At 38.3% G+C, this 22,930-nt stretch overlaps 1 protein-coding gene across 1 annotated transcript in view; it reads left to right on the top strand.

Annotated features, from left to right (window-relative positions):
* The first annotated feature begins 212 nt into the window (after window positions 1-212).
* Window positions 213-22,930, top strand: part of TBC1D19 (TBC1 domain family member 19) — a 160,048-nt gene continuing 137,330 nt past the window's right edge. Inside the window, exon 1 of the mRNA XM_040237983.1 lies at window positions 213-463. Within this exon, the coding sequence (XP_040093917.1) occupies window positions 365-463 (99 nt within the window). The 5' untranslated portion in view covers window positions 213-364. The remainder of the gene's footprint in view (window positions 464-22,930) is intronic.

Below are 22,930 nucleotides of genomic sequence, written 5' to 3' on the forward strand. Positions count from 1 at the left end.
ATACACAACTTTCTGATTTCCCCTTATGCATCAGAGGCTCTGTAAATCTGGAGGAAAGAGACCCTCTTCTTGCCTTTCCAGCACAGACTAAGCGGGAACAATGGAATTGAAAAGCTACTCTCCCCTCCCCCCACTCCGCAAATCGCTTTCTGCCAGCGGAACGCAGGTGCTGGGCCTTCAGGCTTGAGGGGGGACCAGAGAGGAACGGACTCACGGCCTGGCAGTTGCCTAGTAACGCGCGCTGGAGGCGTCCCAGCGTAACAAGGTCCCCGAGAAGTGTCACTGGTCTCGAGTGGGACCCCGAACGTGGCCAGTGCCCTCCGCGCTAGCGGCCCCTGCTACTTGGCGGGGTAGGACAGGGGAAATGTTGCAGGAGGAGTCGGATCTGTCTCTCATTATTGCCCAGATAGTCCAAAAGCTCAAAGGCTCAAATTTGTACGCTCAGTTGGAACGGCAGGCCTGGGTAAGTGAGGCTGTGGGAAGGGGTGGAGACCCGCAGGGCCGCGGCGATGCCCCGGCTCCTTCTGCCTCCGGCAGACCTAAGCCCGAGCCCGCCTCGGCCCTCTTCAGCTCCGCTCCTGGGCATGGAAAATCCTCCCTGCCCCTTGTAAGCTCCACTTGCTCAGTCTCGGGCGTCGGGTAATAGATTTATTTTTAAAGTAGGGTGGGGCACATCATGCCTTTCTTTTAGGCCAGAGAACCGCTGAGGCTATTCATTCATAGTGTAGAGCTTTACAGAATCTAATCTAATCTAAGATGCTGAAATCGTTGGAGGTAGGTTGAAGTATACCTTCCTTCACCTTTTCCATCCTGCAGGTGTGTTTGAGCCCCCAGGTTCCTTTTGACTTTGGCTTCTATGACCTTGCTGTCTACCCTCCGTGCAATGATTCCCCCTCTAACGGCCCACCAGGCATTCATTATTTTCTAATGTGCTAGCTTCTTTGGATGCAGAGATTGATCAGGAGACCTTTGCCTTTTTTTGTGTGAATGTGACAAATGGAATCCTACAGTATGTGAATTTTTGTGCTTTGTCATTTTGCATAATTTGAGATTCATTCATGTAGTTGCTATTTCAGTAGTTACGTTTCTTTTTATTGTTGAATAATATTTCATTGAATGTACTACGACTTGTTTATCCATTCCTTGGTTGCTGGGGACTTTCAGTTACAGAGTTATGTTTTGTTTCCATTTATAAACATAAGTAAAACTGATATATGCTTTCTGGTATAGTTTTTTTTTTTCTTTAAAAAGTTTCTTTTCTCTTGAATAAATACTCTGGAGTGGAACTGCTGAGTTGTATGGTAAGTGTATGTGTATAAGAATCTACCATACTTTTCCAAAGTGGCTGTATTATTTTGCATTTCCACAGCCATTATGAGGATTGCTCTGCATCCTTGCTAGTGCTTGGTGTTAGTTTTTAATTAATTAATTTTTATTTGTAATTATACTCCTCTAAATCTCTCTCTCTTTTTTTTGGCCAGGAAAATCGGACTTTTTATTTCTTAAATACTGTAAAGGAAGAAGGGGGCGGGGGGAAATGGTCCCCTGATGATGGAGGGCCATGGAGCTAGGGATTGTCAGCAAAGGCCCTGTGGGCATTCAGGAAGCACTGGGGGCTTAGTTGGGGTCTTCCTGCAGTCGCTTTTGTATGTCAGCCAGGAGCTTGCGTCTCTTGGCGGGCATACCACTGAGTGCCTTAAAAAAAATTGGTGTTTGTTAAAATCTTTTGCCTTAAAAAAATTGGTGTTTGTTCTCATACTGGTGAATTGTACAGATTCTTTATGTATGACATAAGTCCCTTATTGGGCTTCCCTACCCACTCCAGTGTTCTTGCCTGGAGAATCCCAGGGATGGGGGAGCCTGGTGGGCTGCTGTCTATGGGGTCGCACAGAGTCGGACACGACTGAAGTGACTTAGCAAAGTGGCTTAGTGGTAAAGAATCTACCTGCTAAGGCAGGAGATGTGGGTTCAATTCCTGGGTCAGGAAGATCCCCTGGAGAAGGAAATACTCGCTCCAGTATTTTTGCCTGGGAAATCCCATGGACAGAGGAGCCTGGTGGTCTACAGTCTACAAGGTGGCAAAAGAGTTGGATACAATTTAGTGACTAAACAACATATGATTTGTGGTACACATTCTATTAAAAATTTCCCCAAGTATTTCATGTTTTTTAGTACTATTAAAATTCTGATTTTTTTTTCTTACTTAAGTTTCCAATTATTTGTTCTTTTTTCATTTGTTCTTAGTATACAGAAATATAATTGATCTTTGTATATTTACCATGTGTCCTGGGGCCTTACTAAACTTAGGTTTTGTTATAATACCTTTTTTTGTAGATGACTTAGGATTTTACAAGTCAGATGTCATTTGTGAATAAAGATGTTTTACATCTTCCTTTCCAATCAGTGTGCCTTTTAATTCTTTTTCTTGCCTCGTTACACTGGCTAGTGATTCCTGTGTGATGTTGCCAAATGCTTTTTGTTAAGTTGAAGAAACACTCTTCTATTCCTTGTTTTCTGAGAGTTTTATTACTAATTGATGTTGAGTTTTTTTCCTCAGATTTCATAGTTTATAGTTTACTATTGTTGTGGACTCTATGTATTTTAACAAATAAATAATGACATGTATCTAACATTGTACAGCATGGTTTTTGATATGATAAAAATACTGTGCTTCTCTTGCTCATCCCTTCCTCTCGCTGAACCTCAGGCAGCCACTTATCTTTTTACTGTCTCCATAGTTTTGCTTTTTTCAGGATGTCATATATGTAGTTGAAGTCATACAATATGTAGCCTTTTCAGATAGGCTTCTTTCACTTAGTAATATGTATTTAAGTTTCCACCATCTGTTTATAACTTGATAGCTTATTTCTTTTTAGTGCTGAGTAATATTCCATTCCACTGTTTCCCCATCTATTTCCCATGAAGTGATGGGACCAGATGCCATGATCTTCGTTTTCTGAATGTTGAGCTTTAAGCCAACTTTTTCACTCTCCTCTTTCACTTTCATCAAGAGGCTTTTTAGTTCCTCTTCACTTTCTGCCATAAGGGTGCTGTCATCTGCATATCTGAGGTTATTGATATTTCTCCCAGCAATCTTGATTCCAGCTTGTGCTTCTTCCAGCCCAGCGTTTCTCATGATGTACTCTACATATAAGTTAAATAAGCAGGCTGACTGCAGATGGTGATTGCAGCCATGAAATTAAAAGACGCTTACTCCTTGAAAGGAAAGTTATGACCAACCTAGATAGCATATTGAAAAGGAGAGATATTACTTTGCCAGCAAAGGTCCGTCTAGTCAAGGCTATGGTTTTTCCAGTGGTCATGTATGGATATGAGAGTTGGACTGTGAACAAAGCTGAGCCCCGAAGAATTGATGCTTTTGAACTGTGGTGTTGGAGAAGACTCTTGAGAGTCCCTTGGACTGCAAGGAGATCCAACCAGTCCATCCTAAAGATCAGTCCTGGGTGTTCATTGGAAGGACTGATATTGAAGCTGAAACTGCAATACTTTGGCCACCTCATGTGAAGAGTTGACTCACTGGAAAAGACCCTGATGCTGGGAGGGATTGGGGGCAGGAGGAGAAGGGGAAAACTGAGGATGAGATGGCTGGATGGCATCACTGACTCAATGGACATGAGTTTGAGTGAACTCTGGGAGTTGGTGATGGACAGGGAGGCCTGGTGTACTGTGTGATTCATGGGGTCGCAAAGAGTTGGACACGACTGAGTGACTGAACTGAACTGAACTGAACTGAATATTCCTTTGCCTAGATGTATGACCGCTTGTCCATTCGCTGAAAGATATTGGCTGCTTTCAACTTTTGGCAATTATGAATAAAGCTGCTGCAAACATTCATGTGCAGGTTTTGGAATGGAGACATTTCCAACTCATTTGGGTAAATATCAAGGATTGTAATTGCTGGATTATATGTAAGAATAATGTATAAGAAACAGCCAACCTGTCATCTAATGCTTTGCTTTTTATTTTTATTTTTTAAATTAATTTTAAATTTTTATTGGAGTACAGTTGCTTTTGGCAGCTGAAGTTTGTCTTGTGGCACATAATGGGTGAGAAATTCCTCCCTCTCCCTAGTGCTGACTTTCCTCTGCTTTGTACTGGTATAGGATTTGGGGCCTGTGAGAGTTTTCTTATGTTTCCATGAGGAAGGTAGTTTTTCATCAGTCATAATCCCCAGAGGCTTCCCCTGTGCCTAACTGGTAAAGAACCCGCCTGCTGGTCAGGAAACATAAGAGACATGGGTTTGATCCCTGGGTCAAGAAGATCCCCTGGAGGAGGGCATGGCAACCCACTCCAGTTTTCTTGCCAGGTAAATCCCATGGACAGAGGAGCCTGGCGGGCTACAGTCCATGGGGTCACAAAGAGCCAGACACGACTGAGTACACTCTCATACACCCAGAACCTCTGCCTTTTCCAGAGATTTAAGGCCTCTTCCTTAAATGAGAGAGGAGTTTGGGCAATGTGGTATGGTTGTATGCTGTTTTTGTAGTGGTGGCCTATCTTTTCTTGCACACCTGTGCCACAGAAAGGGACCCATTGCAGTTCCCTGCTCTGCCCTCAGCCCTGATAGAGATGTTTGGAAAAGAGCATGCAAGTGTGAATTCCCTTGTGTTTTGAGCTGCCAGTGTTTCTGGGACATACTAGCCCACATCTCATCTATAACAGTTAATTTTAGCTGAATTTTTCTTTCTTGCTTGTACAGTAGCCTCCTTTTCCTCCTGTGCTTTGTCAAATATTAAATAGTTTGTAGTTCCATCTGTCTTTAGAGGGGCTTGTTACTGTTTGGAATTTAAATCACTTGATTGTCTTAAAACTTCATTTTTCTGTTGAGTTCAAAAGTTAAGATTTTTGTAGATTATACCACTCTTTCTCATTGTTAGGGTGGGAATAATATTTTCTTGTTCTGACTTTCCACATCCTATACATTAGCAGAAATCCAATAATAAATGTTGAAGGATTGAACCTATGTCAGTGAGAAAGGTTGGTCTGTAATTTTCCTTTCTTGTAATGTCTTTGACAAGTTTGTACCAAGATTATGCTGGCCTGATAAAATGGTGCAGAAGTGTTCGCCTCCTTTTTTCTTTTCTATTTGATGCAAGAGTGTTACAAGACAGTGTTATTTCTTTATTAAATGTTTAGAAGAAGTCTCCATTGACGCCTGTGTCTCAGATTTTATTTTGAGAAGTTTTTTTTTTAATTAGTAAAGCTTTATTCTTTAGGATGGTTTTAGGCTTGCAGAAAAATTGGGCAGAAATAGAGTTCTCATACATCTCCTCTCCTTACACACAATTGCCTTTATTAGCATCTTGCATTAGTGTGCTACATTTGTTACTATTGGTGAACCAGTTGATATGGATACATTACTGTTAAAGTCCACATTTTACATCATGGTTCACTCTTTGTATTGTAGAGGTCTATGGGTTTCAACAAATGTGTGATACCATGTATCCACTATTCCAGTATCTCACAGAATAACTTCAGTTCAGTTCAGTTAGTTCAGTTGCTCAGTCGTGTCCAATTCTTTGCAACCCCATGGACCTCCCTGTCCATTACCAACTCCCGGAGTTTACTCAAACTCATGTCCGGTGAGTTGGTGATGCCATCCAACCATCTCCTCCTCTGTCATCCCCTTCTCTTCCTGCCTTCAATTTTCCCAGCATCAGGGCCTTTTCAAATAAGTCAGTTCTTTGCATCAGGTGGTCAAAGTATTGGAGTTTCAGCTTCAGCATCAGTCCTTCCAATGAATATTGAGGACTGATTTCCTTTAGGTGGACTGGTTGGATCTCCTTACAGTTCAAGGGACTCTCAAGAGTCTTCTCCAACACCACAGTTCAAAAGCATCAATTCTTCAGTACTCAGCTCTCTTTATAGTCCAACTCTCACATCCATACGTGACTACCGGAGAAACCATAGCTTTGACTAGATGGACTTTTGTTGGCAAAGTAATGTCTCTGCTTTTTGATATGCTGTCTAGGTTGGTCATACTTCACTGTCCTGAAAATCCTCTGTGCTCTGCCTATTCATTCCTCCCTCCTTTCAAGCCCCCAGCAACCACTTGGCTTTTACTGTCTCTGCATTTTTGCCCTTAAGAATGTCTCACTGTTGTAATTATGCAGTATGTAGCTTTTCAGATTAACTTCTTTTACTTGGCAATGTGCCTTATGTTACTGTATATCTTTTTGTGCCTTGACAGCTTTTTTTTTTCTGAATAACATTATATTATGAGGGTATATCAGTTCATTTGTACATTCACTATCTTTTGAAGGACATCTTGGTTGCTTTCAAGTTTGCCGGTTATGAATAAAACTGGTATAAACATTCCTGGGTAGATTTTTGTGTTGACATAAGTTTTCAGCTAATTTGGCTAAATACCAAGAAGCATAATTTCTGGTGTGTAAGACTTTGGTAGAAACTGACAGCTTGTCTTCTGTTGTGGTTGTACCATTCTGCATTCCCACCAGCCTTGAATGACCGTTCCTGTTGCTCCACGTTCTTGCCAGAATTTGGTGTTACCAGTGGCTTAGATTTTAGCCATTCTAATAGGTGTGTTGTGATATCTCACTGTTGTTTTAATTTATAGTTCCCTAGTGACATATGATAAGGAATATCTTCTCATATGTTTTTATGTTATCTGTATGTTTTCTGTGGTGCGATGTCTGTTCAGGTCTTTTCCTGTTTTTATTTGGGTGTTCTTATTGTTGAGTTTTAAGAATTTTAAGAGTATGTTTAGGGTACAAGCCCTTTATCAGATATGTGCTTTGCAAATATCTTCTCCCAATCTGTAGCCAGTCTTTTCATTCTCTTAGCAGTAACTTTCTAGAGAAATTTTTAATTTTAATGAAGTCCAACTTACCAGTTTTTTTCTTTTATGGATCATGTTTTTGGTAGTATGTCTAAGAATTAATCTCCAAAACCAAGGTCACTTAGATTTTCATCCATGTTATCTTTTAGAAGTCTTATAGTTCTTGGGTTTACATTTATGATCCATTAAAAAAAATACACACACACACACACACACATATATATTTTTTGGCATGCTGATGTCCAGTTGTTCTAGTACAGTTTGTTAAAAGGACTGTCTTTGCTTCATTGAATTGCTTTTACTCTTTTGTCAAAGATAAATTGACTATAAATAATAAATACTGGAGAGAGTGTAGATAAAAGGGAACCCTCCTACACTGTTGGTGGGAATATAAATTGGTACAGCCACTGTAGAGAACAGTGTGGAGGTTCCTTTAAAAACTAAAAATAGAGCTGCCATATGAGCCAGCAGTCCCACTCCTGGGCATATACCCAGAGAAAACCGTAATTTGAAAAGATACATACACCCTAATATTCATTGCTACACTGTCTACTATTTACAGTAGCAAGACATGGAAGCAACCTATATGTCCATTGACAGAGGAATGGATAAAGAAGGTGTGGTAGATGTATAGAAAGAAATATTACTCAGCCATAAAAAAGAATGAAATGATACCATTTGCAGTAACATGGATGGACCTTGAGATTGTCATCCTGAGTAAAGTAAGTCAGAGAAGGACAAACGTCACATGATGTCGCTTACATGTGGAATCTAAAAAAAGTTATATACCAATCTATATTATATTCTTATACTATGTTCTTTGCAGCCAAAGATGGAGTTTTGTGGTCAGCAAAAACAAGACCTGGAGCTGACTGTGGCTCAGTTCATGAGCTCCTTATTGCAAAATTCAGATTTAAATCGAACAAACTAGGGAAAACCACTAGATCATTCAAATATAACCTAAATCAAATCCCTTATGATTATACAATGGAGGTGGCAAATAGCATTAGATTTGGTATACAGAGTGCCTGAAGAACTGTGGACAGAGGTTCATAACATTGTATGAGATGCAGCGACCAAACATCCCCAAGAAAAAGAAATGCAAGAGGGCAAAGTGGTTGTCTGAGGAGGCCTTACAAATCGCTGAGAAAGAAAAGAAGTGAAAGGCAAGGCAGAAAAGGAAAGATGTACCCAACTGAATGCAGAGTTCCAGAGAATACCAAGGAGAGATAAGAAAGGCTTCTTAAGTGAACGATGCAAAGAAACAGAGGAAAACAATAGAGTGGGAAAGACTAGAGATCTCTTCAAGAAAATTGGAGATATCAAGGGAACATTTCATGCAAAGATGGGGGTCAATAAAGGACAGAAATGGCAAGGATCTAACAGAAGCATAAGATATTAAGAAAAGGTGGCAGGAGTACACAGAACTGTACAAAAAAGATCTTAATGACCCAGATAACCAACATGGTGTGATCACTCACCTAGAGCCAGACATCCTGGAGTGTGAAGTCAAGTGACCTTAGGAAGCATTACTGCAAAGTTAGTGGAAGGGATAGAATTCTAGCAGAGCTATTTCAAATACTAAAAGGTGATACTGTTAAAGTGCTGCACTCAATATGCCAGCAAATTTGGGAAACTCAGCAGTGGCCACAGGACTGGAAAAGGTCAGTTTTCATTCTAATCCCAAAGAAAGGCAATGCCAACGAATGTTCATACTAGTGTACAGTTGCACTCATTTCACATGCTAGCAAAGTAATACTCAAAATCCCTCAAGCTGGGCTTTAACAGTATGTGAACTGAGAACTTCAGATGTACAAGCTGGATTTAGAAAAGACAGAGGAACCAGAGATCAAATTGTCAACCTCCATTGGATGATAGTAAAAACTATGGAATTCCAGAAAGACATCTGCTTCTGTTTCATTGACTACACTGAAGCCTCTGACTGTGTGGATCACAACAAACTGTGGGAAATTCTTCAAGAGATAAGAATACTAAACTACCTTATCTGCCTTCTGTGAAAGTGTATTCAAGTCAAGAAGCAACAGTTAGAACCAGACATGGAACAACAGATTGGTTCCAAATTGGGAAAGGAGTATGTCAAGGATGTATATTGTCACCCTGCTTATTTAGCTTATATGCAGAGTACATCATGTGAAATGCCAGGCTGGATGAATCACAAGCTGGAATCAAGATTGCCAGGAGAAATAGCAACCTCAGATATACAGATGATACCACTCTAATGATGTCATTCCAATGGTATTTTCACTTTCATTATAAAATGAAGAGGAGCTAAAGAGCCTCTTGATGAAAGTGAAAAAGGAGAGTGAAAAACCTGGCTTAAAACTCAACATTTAAAAAACTAAGATCATGGTATCTGGTCCCATAACTTCATGGCAAATAGATGGAGAAAAAGTGGAAACAGTGACATTTTATTTGCTGGGCCAAAATTACTGCAGATGGTGACTGCAGCCATGAAATTAAAAGGTGTCTTTGGAAGAAAAGCTATCACAAACCCTAGACATCACTGAAATCACTTTGTTGACAATGGTCCATAGTCAAAGCTAGGGTTTTTCCAGTAGTCATGTATGGATATGAGAGTTGACCATAAAGAAGGCTGAACGCTGAAGAATTGCTGCTTTTGAACTGTGGTGTCAGACAAGACTCTTGAGAGTCCCTTGGACTGCAAGGAGATCAAACCAGTCAATCCTTAAGGAAATCAGTCCTGAATATTCATTGGAATGACCGCTGCTGAAGCTGAAGCACCAATACTTTAGCCACCTGATGCCAAGAACTGACTCATTTGAAAAGACCCTGATACTGGGAAAGATTGAGGGTATAACAGAGGATGAGATGGTTGAATGGCATCACTGACTCAATGGACATGAGTTTAAGCAAACTCCGGGAGATAGCGAAAGACAGGGAAACCTGGCATGCTGCAGTCCTCGGAGTTGCAAAGGAACTTAGCAACTGAACAATGAACAACAGCAACAACAGAAAAATGGTACAAATGAACTAATTTACAAAAGAGAAGTAGAGTTATAGATGTAGAAAACAATTTTACGGTTACTGGGGCAGTGGGGGTAGGCGGGATAGGGAAGAGGGATAAATAAGAGATTGGGATCAACATATACACATATATGTAGAAACATATAAAATAGATAACTAATAAGGACCTACTGTATATAGCACAGGCATCTACTGTCTGTGTTTTTAACATTACCACATTTTCTTGATATTGGTAGCTTGATAATAAGCTGAAGTTGTCAGTCCTGCAACTTTGTTATGTTTTAGTATTAGAAAGTGTTTAAAGAACAGACTCATTTTTAATAGATATAGGAGTATTCAGATTTTCTGTCCCTTCTATTGTCAGTTTTGATAAGTTGTGTTTTTCAAAGAATTTGTTTATTTAAATGTATGTGCGTGCGTGCTTAGTCACTCAGTGATGTCCGACTCTCTGTGACCCCATGGACTGCAGCTTGCCAGACTCTTCTGTCTGTGGGATCCTCCAGGCAAGAATACTGGAGTGGGTTGTCATGCTCTCCTGCGGGGGATCTTCCCAACCCAGGGATCGAACCCAGGTCTCCTGCATTGGGCGAAATCTCCACTGTCTGAGCCACCAGAGAAGCCCCTTTGGAAGTATACCTGTGGCCGATTCATCTTGATGTATGACAAAAACCATCACAGTATTGTAAAGTAATTATCCTGCAATTAAATAAATATTTTAAAAATAAATGATATAAATCATTGGTGTCTAGTTGTCTAAAACAAACTTTTATTTCTTTTTAATGTCTGAAAAATCTATCACAGTTTCCTATAATGAAAATTTGTGTGCATATGTGTTTTTGAACAGTTTTGCTAGGTGTTTATCAATTTTACTAATCTCATCAAAGGACCAATTTTGGCTTTAGTGTTTTTCCTCTTAATTTTGGATCATATCTTTATTAGTAATTTTCTCCTACTTTCTATGAGATTGATTTTCTACTCTTTTATAGTTTCTTGAGATGGAAACTTAGGACATAAGTTTCAAGACATTTTTTCCTTTCTAAAATATCCATTTAAAACTATAATTTTCCCCTAAGCACTACTTTAACTGTATTCCAGCTTTAATGAGTCATTTTAAAAAATATTCTTTTGTATAAAACATTCTGTAATATTTTTTGTCACTTTAAAGATTTGATCCAAAGGTTATTCTCAGGTATATTACCTAATTTCCAAGCTATTGAAATTTTCTTTTTCTTTTTTGTATTTTTATTGGGATTTTCTTTTTTTTGTGTATTTTTTGAAGTTTAGTTGACGTACAATATTTATATAAGTTATAGGTGTACAATATTGTGATTCACAGTTTTTAAAGGCTGTACTTTCAGGTGGCTCAGTGATAAAGAATCCACCTGCCAGTGCAGGAGACACAGGAGATGCGGTTCGATCCCTGGGTCAAGAAAACCCCTTCAAGAAGGAGATGGCAACTCACTCCAGTATTCTTGCCTGAAAAATCCCATGGACAGAGGAGGCTGGTGGGCTACAGTCCATGGGGTCACAAAGAGTCAGACATGACTGAGCGACTGAGCACACGTATACTCCACTTACAGTTATTATGAAGTACTGGCTATGTTCAGTTTGTACAATATATCCTTGTAGCTCTTAGTTACAAAGTAGCTTTCAGTTACAAACTGTACCTAACTTGTATTGCCCTCTCTTTTTCCCTGTCCCCACTGTTAACCACTAGTTTGTCCTCTGTATCAGTAAGTCTGTTTCTTTTTTGTTTATTCACTGCTGCTGCTGCTGCTGCATCGCCTCAGTCGTGTCTGACTGTGCAACCCCATAGACGGCAGCCCACCAGGCTCTGCCGTCCCTGGGATTCTCCAGGCAAGAACACTGGAGTGGGTTGCCGTTTATTCACTAGTTTTCTTTTTTCTTTTTTTTTTAGATTTCACCTAGAAGTGATATTACGTAACATTTTGTCTTTCTCTGACTTATTTCACTTAGCATAATGCATCCGTGTTGCTGTAAATGGCATTATTGATTCTTCCAAAACAAGAACATGGTATATCTTTCCCTTTGCATCATCTTCAATTTCTTTCACCAGTGTCTAATAGTTTTCTGGGTATAAGATTTTTGTTTTCTTAGGTAGGTTAATTCTGAGGTATCTTATTGGTTTTGATGAGATGGTAAATGGGATTATTTCCTTAATTTCTTTTTTTATTGTTATTAATGTATAGAAACGCAACATTTCTGTGTATTAGTTTTGTATTCTTCAACTTTATTGTTGAAGAAGCTCTTCTATAATAGTTTTCTGGTGGCATCTTTAGCATTTTCTATGTATAATACCATGTCATTGTTATTGATTTCCAACTTAATATCAGTATTGTCAGAGACAGTCTCTGACTGGTTAAATCTTTTAAAAGTTGTTGAGGCTTGCTGTGCAACCTAGTGTATAGTCAGTTTTGCTGTATATCCCATGTGCACTTGTAAAGAATGAAAGAATGTGTATACTGTCATTGTTGGGTCAGGTTATCTGTATATATGTCACTGAAATCCAGGTGTCAATTATACTGTTCAGCTTTTCTGTAATCTTAGAGAATTTTTTTTCTGTTACCAACTATTCAAAGAAATATGTTTAAATCTCCTATCATGACTGTATATTTATCTCTTTTATTTCTCTCAATTTTTAAATTTTAAGGCTATTTCATTGGTTGTACATAGATCTATATTGTGATAACTTCCTGATGGATTAATCCCTTAAGTAAGTAAAGTAGCTCAGTTGTGTCTGCACCCCATGGACTGTAGCCTATCAGACTCTTCCGTCCATGGGATTTTCCAGGCAAGAGTGCTGGAGTGGATTGCCATTTCCTTCTCCAAGGGATCTTCCCAACCCAGGAATCGAACCCGGGTCTCCCGCATTGCAGGCAGATGCTTTACCTTCTGAGCCACCAGAAATGTCCTTTATTTCTAGTAAGGTTCTTGCCTTAAAGTCTGTTTTGTCTGATGTTAGTATAGCCACAGCAGCTTTTTTTGATTAGTGATTGCATGGTATGACTTTTTCATTCTTTTATTTTTACCCTTTCTGCATCAAAATCATCATATAGTTGTCTTTTAAGTCCAGGCTGACAAATCTTTTAATTTTATTAGTTAGTATATTTACATTTAATGATTTTACTGATATATTTGGTTTTACATTATTGGTCTTAATATTTGGTTTTTTAATTTTGCTTCATATTCTGTTTTCTTTCTTTTTTATATTCTTTTGGGTTATCAAATATCATTCAAATATTTTTATTGTTTTTTGTTTTTCTTCTCCATTAATGTGGTAGATACACGTTGCTTTACTGTCCTCTATATAGCTGCCCTAGAGGTTACAACATTTATTCTTGATTAATTGTACTCTTGAATAAACTATTTTATTTTATTTTATCTATTTCCCTGTAATGTAATGCTAGAACTTAGAAATTTTAGTTATTACACGTCTTTCCTTTTGTGTTATTTTTGTTGTGCATTTTATTTTAAATTCCATAGGACATTGCTATCACTATTTTATAACATAAGTATTTAATCAATATTTACTCATCTTAACCAATTTTTATTCTTGTTTCTCATAATTCTCTTCTATATATCTTTATTTACCCTGGGATTATTTTTCTTCTACTATAAAAACTCTTCTTAGTATTTCTTTTAGTTCAGATTTTCTGGTGACAGTCTCCTCAGTTTTATTTGTTTGATGATGTCTTTAGTGAAAGTGAAAGTTTCTCAGTTGTGTCAACTCTGTGACCCCATGGACTGTATGTAGCCTGCAAGGTTCCTTTGTCCATGGAATTATCCAGCACAAGAATACTGGAGTGGGTAGCCTTTCCTTTCTCCAGGGGATCTTCCAACCCAGGGGTCGAACCCAGGTCTCCCACATTGCAGGCGGATTCTTTACCATCTGAGCTACCAAGGAATCCCAAGAAGACTGGAGTGGGTAGCTTATCCCTTCTCCAGGGGATCTTCCCAACCCAGGAATCAAACCGGGGTTTCCTGCACTGGCAGGCGGGTTCTTTACCCTAGTGCTACCTGGGAAGCCCTTGTACCAGCTGAGCTATGAGGGACGCGCCGATAATGTCTCTATTTCATCTTTATTTTTGAAGGATTTTTTTTATCTGTTTAAATTTCAAAGTTGTCATTAATTTTTTTCTCTGCATGTTGTGACATTTCTTTTTCTTCTGGCCTCTTTGTTTTCTGTTATGAAGTCAGCCATCAGTCTTTTTGAAATCCACTGAATATATGTTCCCCACCCTCACCCTGGCTATTTTAACATTTTCATATTATCTTTTTCATTTTAATCTTTGTTGAAAAGAACCTTGGTGTGCTGTTATTGTTGTTTGCATTGTATTACTATTATTAAATTTATTCTGGTTTGAATTTATAGAGCTTCTTAAATCTTGTGTTAGTATCTTTCTCCAGTTTTGGAAAATTCTTGATCATTTACTGTCTGAATATTTGTTCTGCCACATTTTTCTCCTTCTTTCTTTCTGAGATTCCAATTTGTATATATTAGATTTTTCACTGAGTCCTACTTCTCTCTACTACTCTTTTCCTTTATTTTACATTTTTTTCCTCTGTACTTTAGTTTGGACATTTTCTTTCAACCTCCTTTCAATTCATGAATCCTATTTTATGCTATTTTTATGTCTCTTGGTAAATCTATCTAATGAGTTCTTACTTACATTTAGTGGTATTTTTCAGTTCTAAAATTTCCAAATGTTTCTCTTTTATTGATTCCAATTCTTAGGTAAAATTACCTGCTTTTCATCTACTTTGTCCAGTTCTTTCTCTTTAAAAAAAATATAACATAATTGTTCTAAAGTCTTTGTCAGTTAACACCAATATCTGGATCATATGTGATCTGTCTATGGTGTTGTTTTTCCTTATCTTTTGTTTATCTAATTTTGTCTGTTGGCATGCCTAGTAATTTTTATTTTATGCCGGACATTGTGTCCAAAAAACTGTAATGCCTCCTGATGATATCTTCCTTTTTTTAAGGATTCATTCTCCCCTCTGCTGGGCTTCCCCAGTGGCACAGTGATAAAGAATCTGCATGCCAATGCAGGAAACACAAGAGAAGTGGGTTCAATCCATGAGTCAGGAAGATCCTCTGGAGGAGGAAATGACAACCCACTCCAGTATTCTTGCCTGGGAAATCCCATGGTCAGAGGAACCTGGTGGGCTACAGTCCACGGGGTCCCAAAGAGTCAGATATGGTTGGGGGACTGATCACCACAACACTATTACCTGCTGGGCTGATAATCTTCTGACTGATTCCCTTTATCCAATTAGGGAGTGTGCTGGGTTGAGATTGAGTTTTACTTTAAGGCTTAATTTTCTTTCCTCTGTTTCTTCCCTGGCTCTCACAAGTTTCCAGCTATGAATTTGATATATTCTAAGGGTGCTTTCCTCCTTCGGTCCCAGACTCTAACCTTTTTCTTGTCAGACTGCTAAAGAACTTTTTCACAAGTTTCATGCTTAGGTTTGTAGCCTTCTACCCCATATAGTTTTAATATTCAAAAATTTCTTGAGAAAACTGGCCATGTGCTTAAGATCTCCCAAGTCTATACCAAAGCTATGCTTATTTCTCTGTCCTCCCTTGGTATCCCTCCACCAGGGTTGGTACTGGGTTTGTCCTGATTGTCAGGCTTCAGTTCATGCTCAGAATAATGATCCAAGGGAAAAGGTGGCTGCAGCAGCCAGTATGTCTCTCAAGATTTTCCCCTTTCTGTTACTCTAGTTCTTGTTCTCTTAACCACCCTCTTCTGTCTATATATAGTTGGATTTCTGTTTGTTTGGCTCTTCTAGTTGTTGTACATAGGGATGCTGATCAGCCACCAGCTCCACCATACAACTTGGAAATACAAGGCCAATTTTGTGAGGATTAAACAAGATAATATGCCTGGAATATAGTAAGTGCTCAGAAAGTAGAAGTCTGAGTTAAAGGCCGAATGAAATATCACTCCTTTGTTTAAAATCCCTCAGTACTTTTCATTGCCCTTAGGAAAATGAACAAAGCCCTTGATTAGGCCTGCAAAGCTTGGTGGCTCTCTTCTTCAGGCTCTGCTCTTCAGCCATGACTGTCTAAGTTTCATAGAATTTCCATTACCTTCTGGTTTAGTTTAGGTACTCCTTTCTTTTTGGGATCTATAGTACCTGGAACTTTATTTTTTGTAGTATTTAAGCGTCATTCTTCCCCACTAGAGTCTGCTTCATAAAGACAGGGAAAGACTCTGTGTCTCTTGTTCTGCTGTCTTATATATCTAGCATATTGACTAGTATGAGAAAGGTGCTCAACATGTCTTTATTAAATGAAACAAATCCCAGTTCTTTTTAGTGTCCATTCTGACAATATATATTGAGTACCTTCAGTTCAGTTCAGTCGCTCAGTCGTGTCTGACTCTTTGCGACCCCATGAATCGCAGCACGCCAGGCCTCCCTGTCCATCACCAGCTCCCGGAGTTCACTCAGACTCGCGTCCATCGAGTCAGTGATGCCATCCAGCCGTCTCATCCTCTGTCGTCCCCTTCTCCTCCTGCCCCAGATCCCTCCCAGCATCAGAGTCTTTTCCAATGAGTCAACACTTCCCATGAGGTGGCCAAAGTATTGGAGCTTCAGCTTCAGCATCATTCCTTCCAAAGAAATCCCAGGACTGATCTCCTTCAGAATGGACTGGTTGGATCTCCTTGCAGTCCATGGGACTCTAAAGAGTCTTCTCCAACACCACAGTTCAAAAGCATCAATTCTTTGGCGCTCAGCCTTCTTCACAGTCCAACTCTCACAGCCATACATGACCACAGGAAAAACCATAGCCTTGACTAGACAGACCTTTGTTGGAAAAGTAATGTCTCTGCTTTTGAATATGCTATCTAGGTTGGTCATAACTTTCCTTCCAAGGAGTAAGTGTCTTTTAATTTCATGGCTGCAGTCACCATCTGCAGTGATTGGAGAGCCCAGAAAAATAGTCAGCCACTGTTTCCCTGTCTATTTGCCATGAAGTAATGGGACTGTATGCCATGATCTTAGTTTTCTGAATGTTGAGCTTTAAGCCAACTTTTTCACTTTCCTCTTTCACTTTCATCAAGAGGTTCTTTAGTTCTTCTTCACTTTCTGCCATAGGGTGGTGTCATCTGCATATCTGAGTACCTACTATGTACCAAATACTTTACTTAGTGGTAAAAGATTATGAAAAGCCTCCTTACTTAAGGAATTCAAATTCTGTTGTGGCATTCTGCTTTTCTTTAAGAATGCTTTTTCTTTAAGTATTTCTTTTTATTATAATTTGGGATCTAATTAGTTAATAGTTGTTTCTCAATTTTATAAAAAAAGCCTGAAGCTTCAGAATATAGGCAGTAATGACAAAACATTTCCAAAGCTTTTTCTGTTTCAGAATTGCAAATAAGAGATTAATGATCTGTATAAATTATAACTTCATTTGGAGGTTACTGCCTTAAAGGAATATTTTTGTTCCTTTCTATTTTGAACTCCACTTCTATTAATTCACTGTTATTATTTAGTTTGATTATTGAACAAGTATCTATTGAGTATTTACTATGTGTAAGGCACAATTCTAGCCCCAGGGAATAAACCAATGAATAAGATAAAGTTTTGCTCTCATGGTAAGATGATAGTATTAGGTTGGTGCAAAAGTAATTGCTGTTTTGCATTGTTGAACTTTGCCATTTGATACTGGGATATGTTCTTAAATAAATGTGGTTATGTTATATATCATTTTAATGTGCATTTCTCAATTTATGTTTTTTTGCTAATGTCTTATTACTTGCTGATTATTTTATATTTATTTTAAACTATAGAAATTATGTTAGACAAAAAGCAAATTTGAGCGATTTTTTTATTCCAGTTCAAAACGGGTCGTAAAGCAGCGGAGACAATTCACAACATCAACAATGCATTTGGCCCAGGAACTGCCAATGAGTGTACAGTGATGGTTCAAGAAGTTTTGCAAAGCCTTGAAGATGAGGAATGTAGTGGCCAGCCATCAGAATTTGTGTGTGTGTTAGTTGCTTAGTCATGTCTGATTCTTTGTGACCCCATGGTCTGTAGCCCACTGGGCTCCTCTGTCCATGGGATTTTCCAGGCAAGAATAATGGAGTGGGTTGCCATTTCCTTCTTAAGGGATCTTCCTGACCCAGGGATCGTGCCCAGGTCTCCTGCATTACAGGCAGATTCTTTACTGTCTAAGCCACTGGGAAAGCCCAGAAGTTGAGACTGACCAACTGAGAGCAGTCGTTGAAGTCGATCCTCTTTCAACTACATGAGAAGTTGCCTAAGAACTCAGCGTCGATCATTCTATGGTTGTTTGGCATTTGAAACAAATTGGAAAGGCCAAAAACCTCAATAAGTGGAATAAGTGGGTGCCTCATGAGCTGACTGAAAAAAAAAATGTTTGAGTGTTGTCTTCTCTTATTCTATACAACAACAAAGAACCATTTTTCTATCAGATTGTGATGTGCAACAAAAAGTGGATTTTATACAACAGTTGGAGATGACCAGCTCAATGGTTGGAGAGAGAAGAAGCTCTAAAGCACTTCCCAAGGCCAAACTTGCTCCAATAAAGGGTCATGGTCACCGTTTGGTGGTCTGCTGCCGATCTGACCCGCCACAGCTTTCTGAATCCTGGTGAAACCGTTACATCTGAGCGGTGTGCTCAGCAAATCAGTGAGATGCATGGAAAACTGCAGTGCGTGCAGCAGTTACTGGCCAACAGGAAGGGCCCAGTTCTTCTCCATGACTGTGCCCAACTGCATGCCACACAACCAGCACTTCAGCAGTTGAACAAACTGGGCTATGAATTTATGCCTCATCTGCCATATTCATCGGACCCCTCACCAATGGATTACCACTTCTTCAAGCATCTCGATGACTTTTTGTAGGGAAAACCCCTCCACAACCAGCCGGAGGCAGAAGATGTTTTCCAAGAGTTTGCTGAATCCTGAAGCATGGATTTTTTGGGCTACAGAAGTACACTTATTTCTCATTGGCAAAAATGTGTTGATTGTAATGGTTCCTATTTTGATTAATAAAGATGTGTTTGAGCCTAGTTATAATGATTTAAAATTTATGGTTCAAAACTGCAATTACTTTTGTACCAACCTGCACATAAATACAGGTCCACAATCCCTTATTCAAAACCTAGGGGCAGGTATGTTTTGGAATTAGCATTTTTCAAATTTTAAAAAGGTAATTCCTGCATATTCTGTACGTTATTTAATCCTTACTATTTATTGTTTTATTGCACCTTGTAATTACACATTAGTATTTATGCAGCAAAATGTATGATTTTTCACTAGATTTTTCTACCAAATGAATTTAAGTCAGGACATATTTTGCCGTCAATTCAATTAAAAAAAAACAGCTTTAATTTTCCAAGCTTTTTAGGTTGTAGGATTTCAAATAAAGGGCTATGTATCTATACATATAACATCAGGGAATTAATTGCCTTGAGGTAATAAAAAGTAGAGGAAGCAAAACTGATAAAGGAGTGTAAGGAAATGGTTAAAGAGGAAATTCAAAAACATGTATTTGCCTGATTCTTAAGATAAAATAGGAATTCTATGATATTATAGATTCCTACTTTAAAAGAATATAATTATAGATCCTTTTAAAGTAATTTAATGTAGTCTTGGATTTGAAAATATATGTGATACCTTAGTTTATGTCCAATAGTCAGACATTGGCTAGAAATGTCTGCTAACTCTTAAAAGACAGCTTTACAATCAGCTTTGATAATGTATGGTTAAACAACTGGCTGTTTGTAACAGGCCTTTAAAATTTTATTTAAGAGGGTGTTTTCCTGCCATGACCATATTCTGTACTGCTTTCATTTTGTCTGTGTTATATTTAGAAAGTGCTAAAGCAGTGTTGGCCCAACTTAATTAGAAAAATTAAAATCACACAGAGTATTTCAAAGCCAAATATAAATGATTTTCAGATTTCCCCCTTGTCATTAGTGCTTTTCTTGTAGTATTTTAATGTATCCTCTCATATACTAAAGTTTACTTATTTAAAAATCTTGGTGTAATAACATGGAACTTTGTGTTTCTAGAAAAAGCACATGGTTTTCAATTTCTGTGTTTTCTTAAATTATGAAATCAACCCACATTTTAAAGTTGAATTTACTCATTCATCCTCTAGATGGTAGAGTGATAGCCTGATTCCAAATTTGATGTCTCACACCAGGTCATCATTATTTTGTATCATGTGCTATTTGTGTTTAAAATGGATGTTGTATAAAACCTCAAATGCTATTTCCATTCCATTAAGTGCTTAATAAGTCTTGTTGCTCAGATTGTTATTATAAATAATAGAGTTGTAAGAGTTGTAAAGGAAGGAACCTGAAAGGAGATAGGCTTTGGAGAGAGAAGGAATAATATAACTGATGGGATGTTGTCATGAGACTAGACACTCAGAGCATCATTTTTTGTTGTTGTTGTTTTTAAAATTTGACCACACTGCATGGCCTGTGGGATCTTAGTTCTCTGACCAGGGATCAAACTCACACCCCTGCATTGGAAGCACCGAGTCTTAACCACTGGACCACCAGGGAAGTCCCCTAGAACCCCAGAGCATCTTTTTAAAACTTTTAATTTACTTTTAATTGGAGGACAATTGTTTTACAATGTTGTATTGGTTTCTGCCACACATCAACATGAATCAGCCACAGGTATATGTTATGTCGCCTCTCTCTCGAACCTCCCTCACACCCCGTCCCACTCCTCTAGGTTGTCACAGAGCATTGTGTTGAGCTCCCTGCATCACACAGCGAATTCCCACTGGCTAGCTGTTTCCCATATGGAAACATGTATGTTTCTGTGCTCGTCTTTTCTGTGGTGGTGATGGGCTCTTGAGAAAAACTGGATTAGTCCAAAGCAATTATGTTAGTGATGAAAATGTTTACATTTGATATGGGGAGGGGGTTAGATATATATTATTTTTAAAATCATACTTCTCTCTTAGCTTTTTTTTTTTTTAAACCTCACTAAATACATTTTGAGTTCTACAAAGGTGAGGGATGACTTTGTGATGGTTTTCCCTTTATACTGAGCAACTACCATGTAGGAAGTGTTCAGTTAATTAATGAAGGAAGAATGCAAATGAATAGGTGTATATACTATATTGAAAGGAGACCCCTGGACTTGGAGAAGGCTTGGATGGCACTAAAAGGGGGGAAGATGGGAGTGAATTCCTGATGTAGGAATGGTGACAAGGCTAAGTAGCTTTTTGTTGTAGGGTGCTTCTAGAGAGATAAGATTTTATAAATTGGGGTTGAAATGCCAGAATGAGTTTGTCTTTATTTCATAGGCAGTGAAAGGGTCATTGAGATATTTTGAGGGTGAAGACATTGAGATGGTTTTGGGGGACACTAGTTTGGCAGTGGTGAGCAGGTTAGATAGAAATGGGGAGTATTCTACTTTCATCCTCCACTTCATTCCTTCCTATATTCTTCTGGAGCTTCCACCCTTCTGCAAACTGATACTGCACCAGGACTTTTCCATACCTCTGTTCAGTTCATTCAGCCTATATGCCTTTTCTCCCCTTTTCTAGTTTCTAAAATTAGAATTAATTGTTCTGTGGATGATGCCTCTGTCATAACATAGTGGAGTTAGCTTTTTTTTTTAATTGGCCATCTTTTTATGTTTTTTGTTTTAATGCATTTTTATTTGTAGCCACTCCCCGCCCCCCGCCTCCTATTTGTGTTTATGTTTTGTGTTTTTTGCTTTGTCTTTGGCTGCACCACATAGCTTATGGGGTATTAGTTTCCCAACAAGGAACTGAACCCAGGCCACAGTAGTGAAAGTGCTGAGTCCTACCCTCTGGACCATCAGGGAATTCTGTTCCATGGGGTTTTGTAGGTGTGGGCCTACATAATCTTTAGTGCAGTGCATTCACTGAAAACACATTTATGAAGTACTTCTATGTGATAAGCATTATGCTGGTTCAGAGATGAAAGACATATGCTCTAGAAGCCTAGTGCAGTGGTTCTCAAAGTATAGTCTGCAGACCCCTGGTGGACCCTAAGACCCCTTCAGATCAAAACTATTTTGTATAATACAAAGGCCTTTAAAAAAAATATTCATTGTGCTGACATTTACACTGATGCTACAAAAGCAATGGCGATGAGTTTAAATCGGGGAACTAGTACCAAACTATACTAGTAGTCACTGTAGTTTTCACCAACACACAGTTTTAAAAAATAATCTAAGTGTTTAAGTGTTCTTGATCAACAGTAAACAAGTATAAATTTTATTAAATCTCATTTCTTGAATACTAATTTTTAAATATTCTGTTTGCTGAAGTGGAAATTATGAATAAGACACTACTGCTGTATATTGAAATAAGATGACTCTCTAGAGGAAGACCCCTCCAGTGATTAACTAAATTGCAAACTGAATTGCTTTTAAAAAAAAAATGAAACATCTTTACTTGTAAGCATAAACTGTTGACAAACTGTTATTCAGACTTGAGTATTTGGCAGATATTTTCTCTAAAATGAGCAAAGTGAGCCTGTCACTTCAAGGAAAACTGTTATGTGTTGCCAGTGATAAAATTCAGGCTTTAAATAAAGCCTGGATTGGATTGGATTCTGGAAAACTTGTATTCATCAGTGTGAATTTGATGGCTTCCTAATACTTAAATACTTTTCTGATGATATTGATGGTAATATTAACAAATGTAACTTTTTGATATTGTTTAATGAAATATGTCTACCACATGGCTTGTTAGAATGTTTGAAATGATTGATACATAATGTTACAAAATCATCTATAAGTAGAAGATTGATTCAAAGTGCAAGGCAGATTGATACATGTTTTTCCAATAAAGTATGAAAGTATAAGTTCATTGATGTTCAAATTCCACATTTCAACTAATCTTTAGGAAACTATTAGTTGTCAAATTTAGTATACTGTCAAAGGAGAATATCCACAATATCTGAAAAGGATATTAAAATATCATTTTCCAGTTGCCTGTTTGACACTGATTTTCATATATGTTAGTCAAAACAACACAGTGCCACAGATGGAATATCACAGCAGATTGAAGAATCCAATTGTCTTCTACTAATCCAAACATCAA

Source organism: Oryx dammah, unplaced genomic scaffold (genome assembly GCF_014754425.2).
Source record: "Oryx dammah isolate SB20612 unplaced genomic scaffold, SCBI_Odam_1.1 HiC_scaffold_3, whole genome shotgun sequence".
NCBI lineage: Eukaryota > Metazoa > Chordata > Mammalia > Artiodactyla > Bovidae > Oryx > Oryx dammah.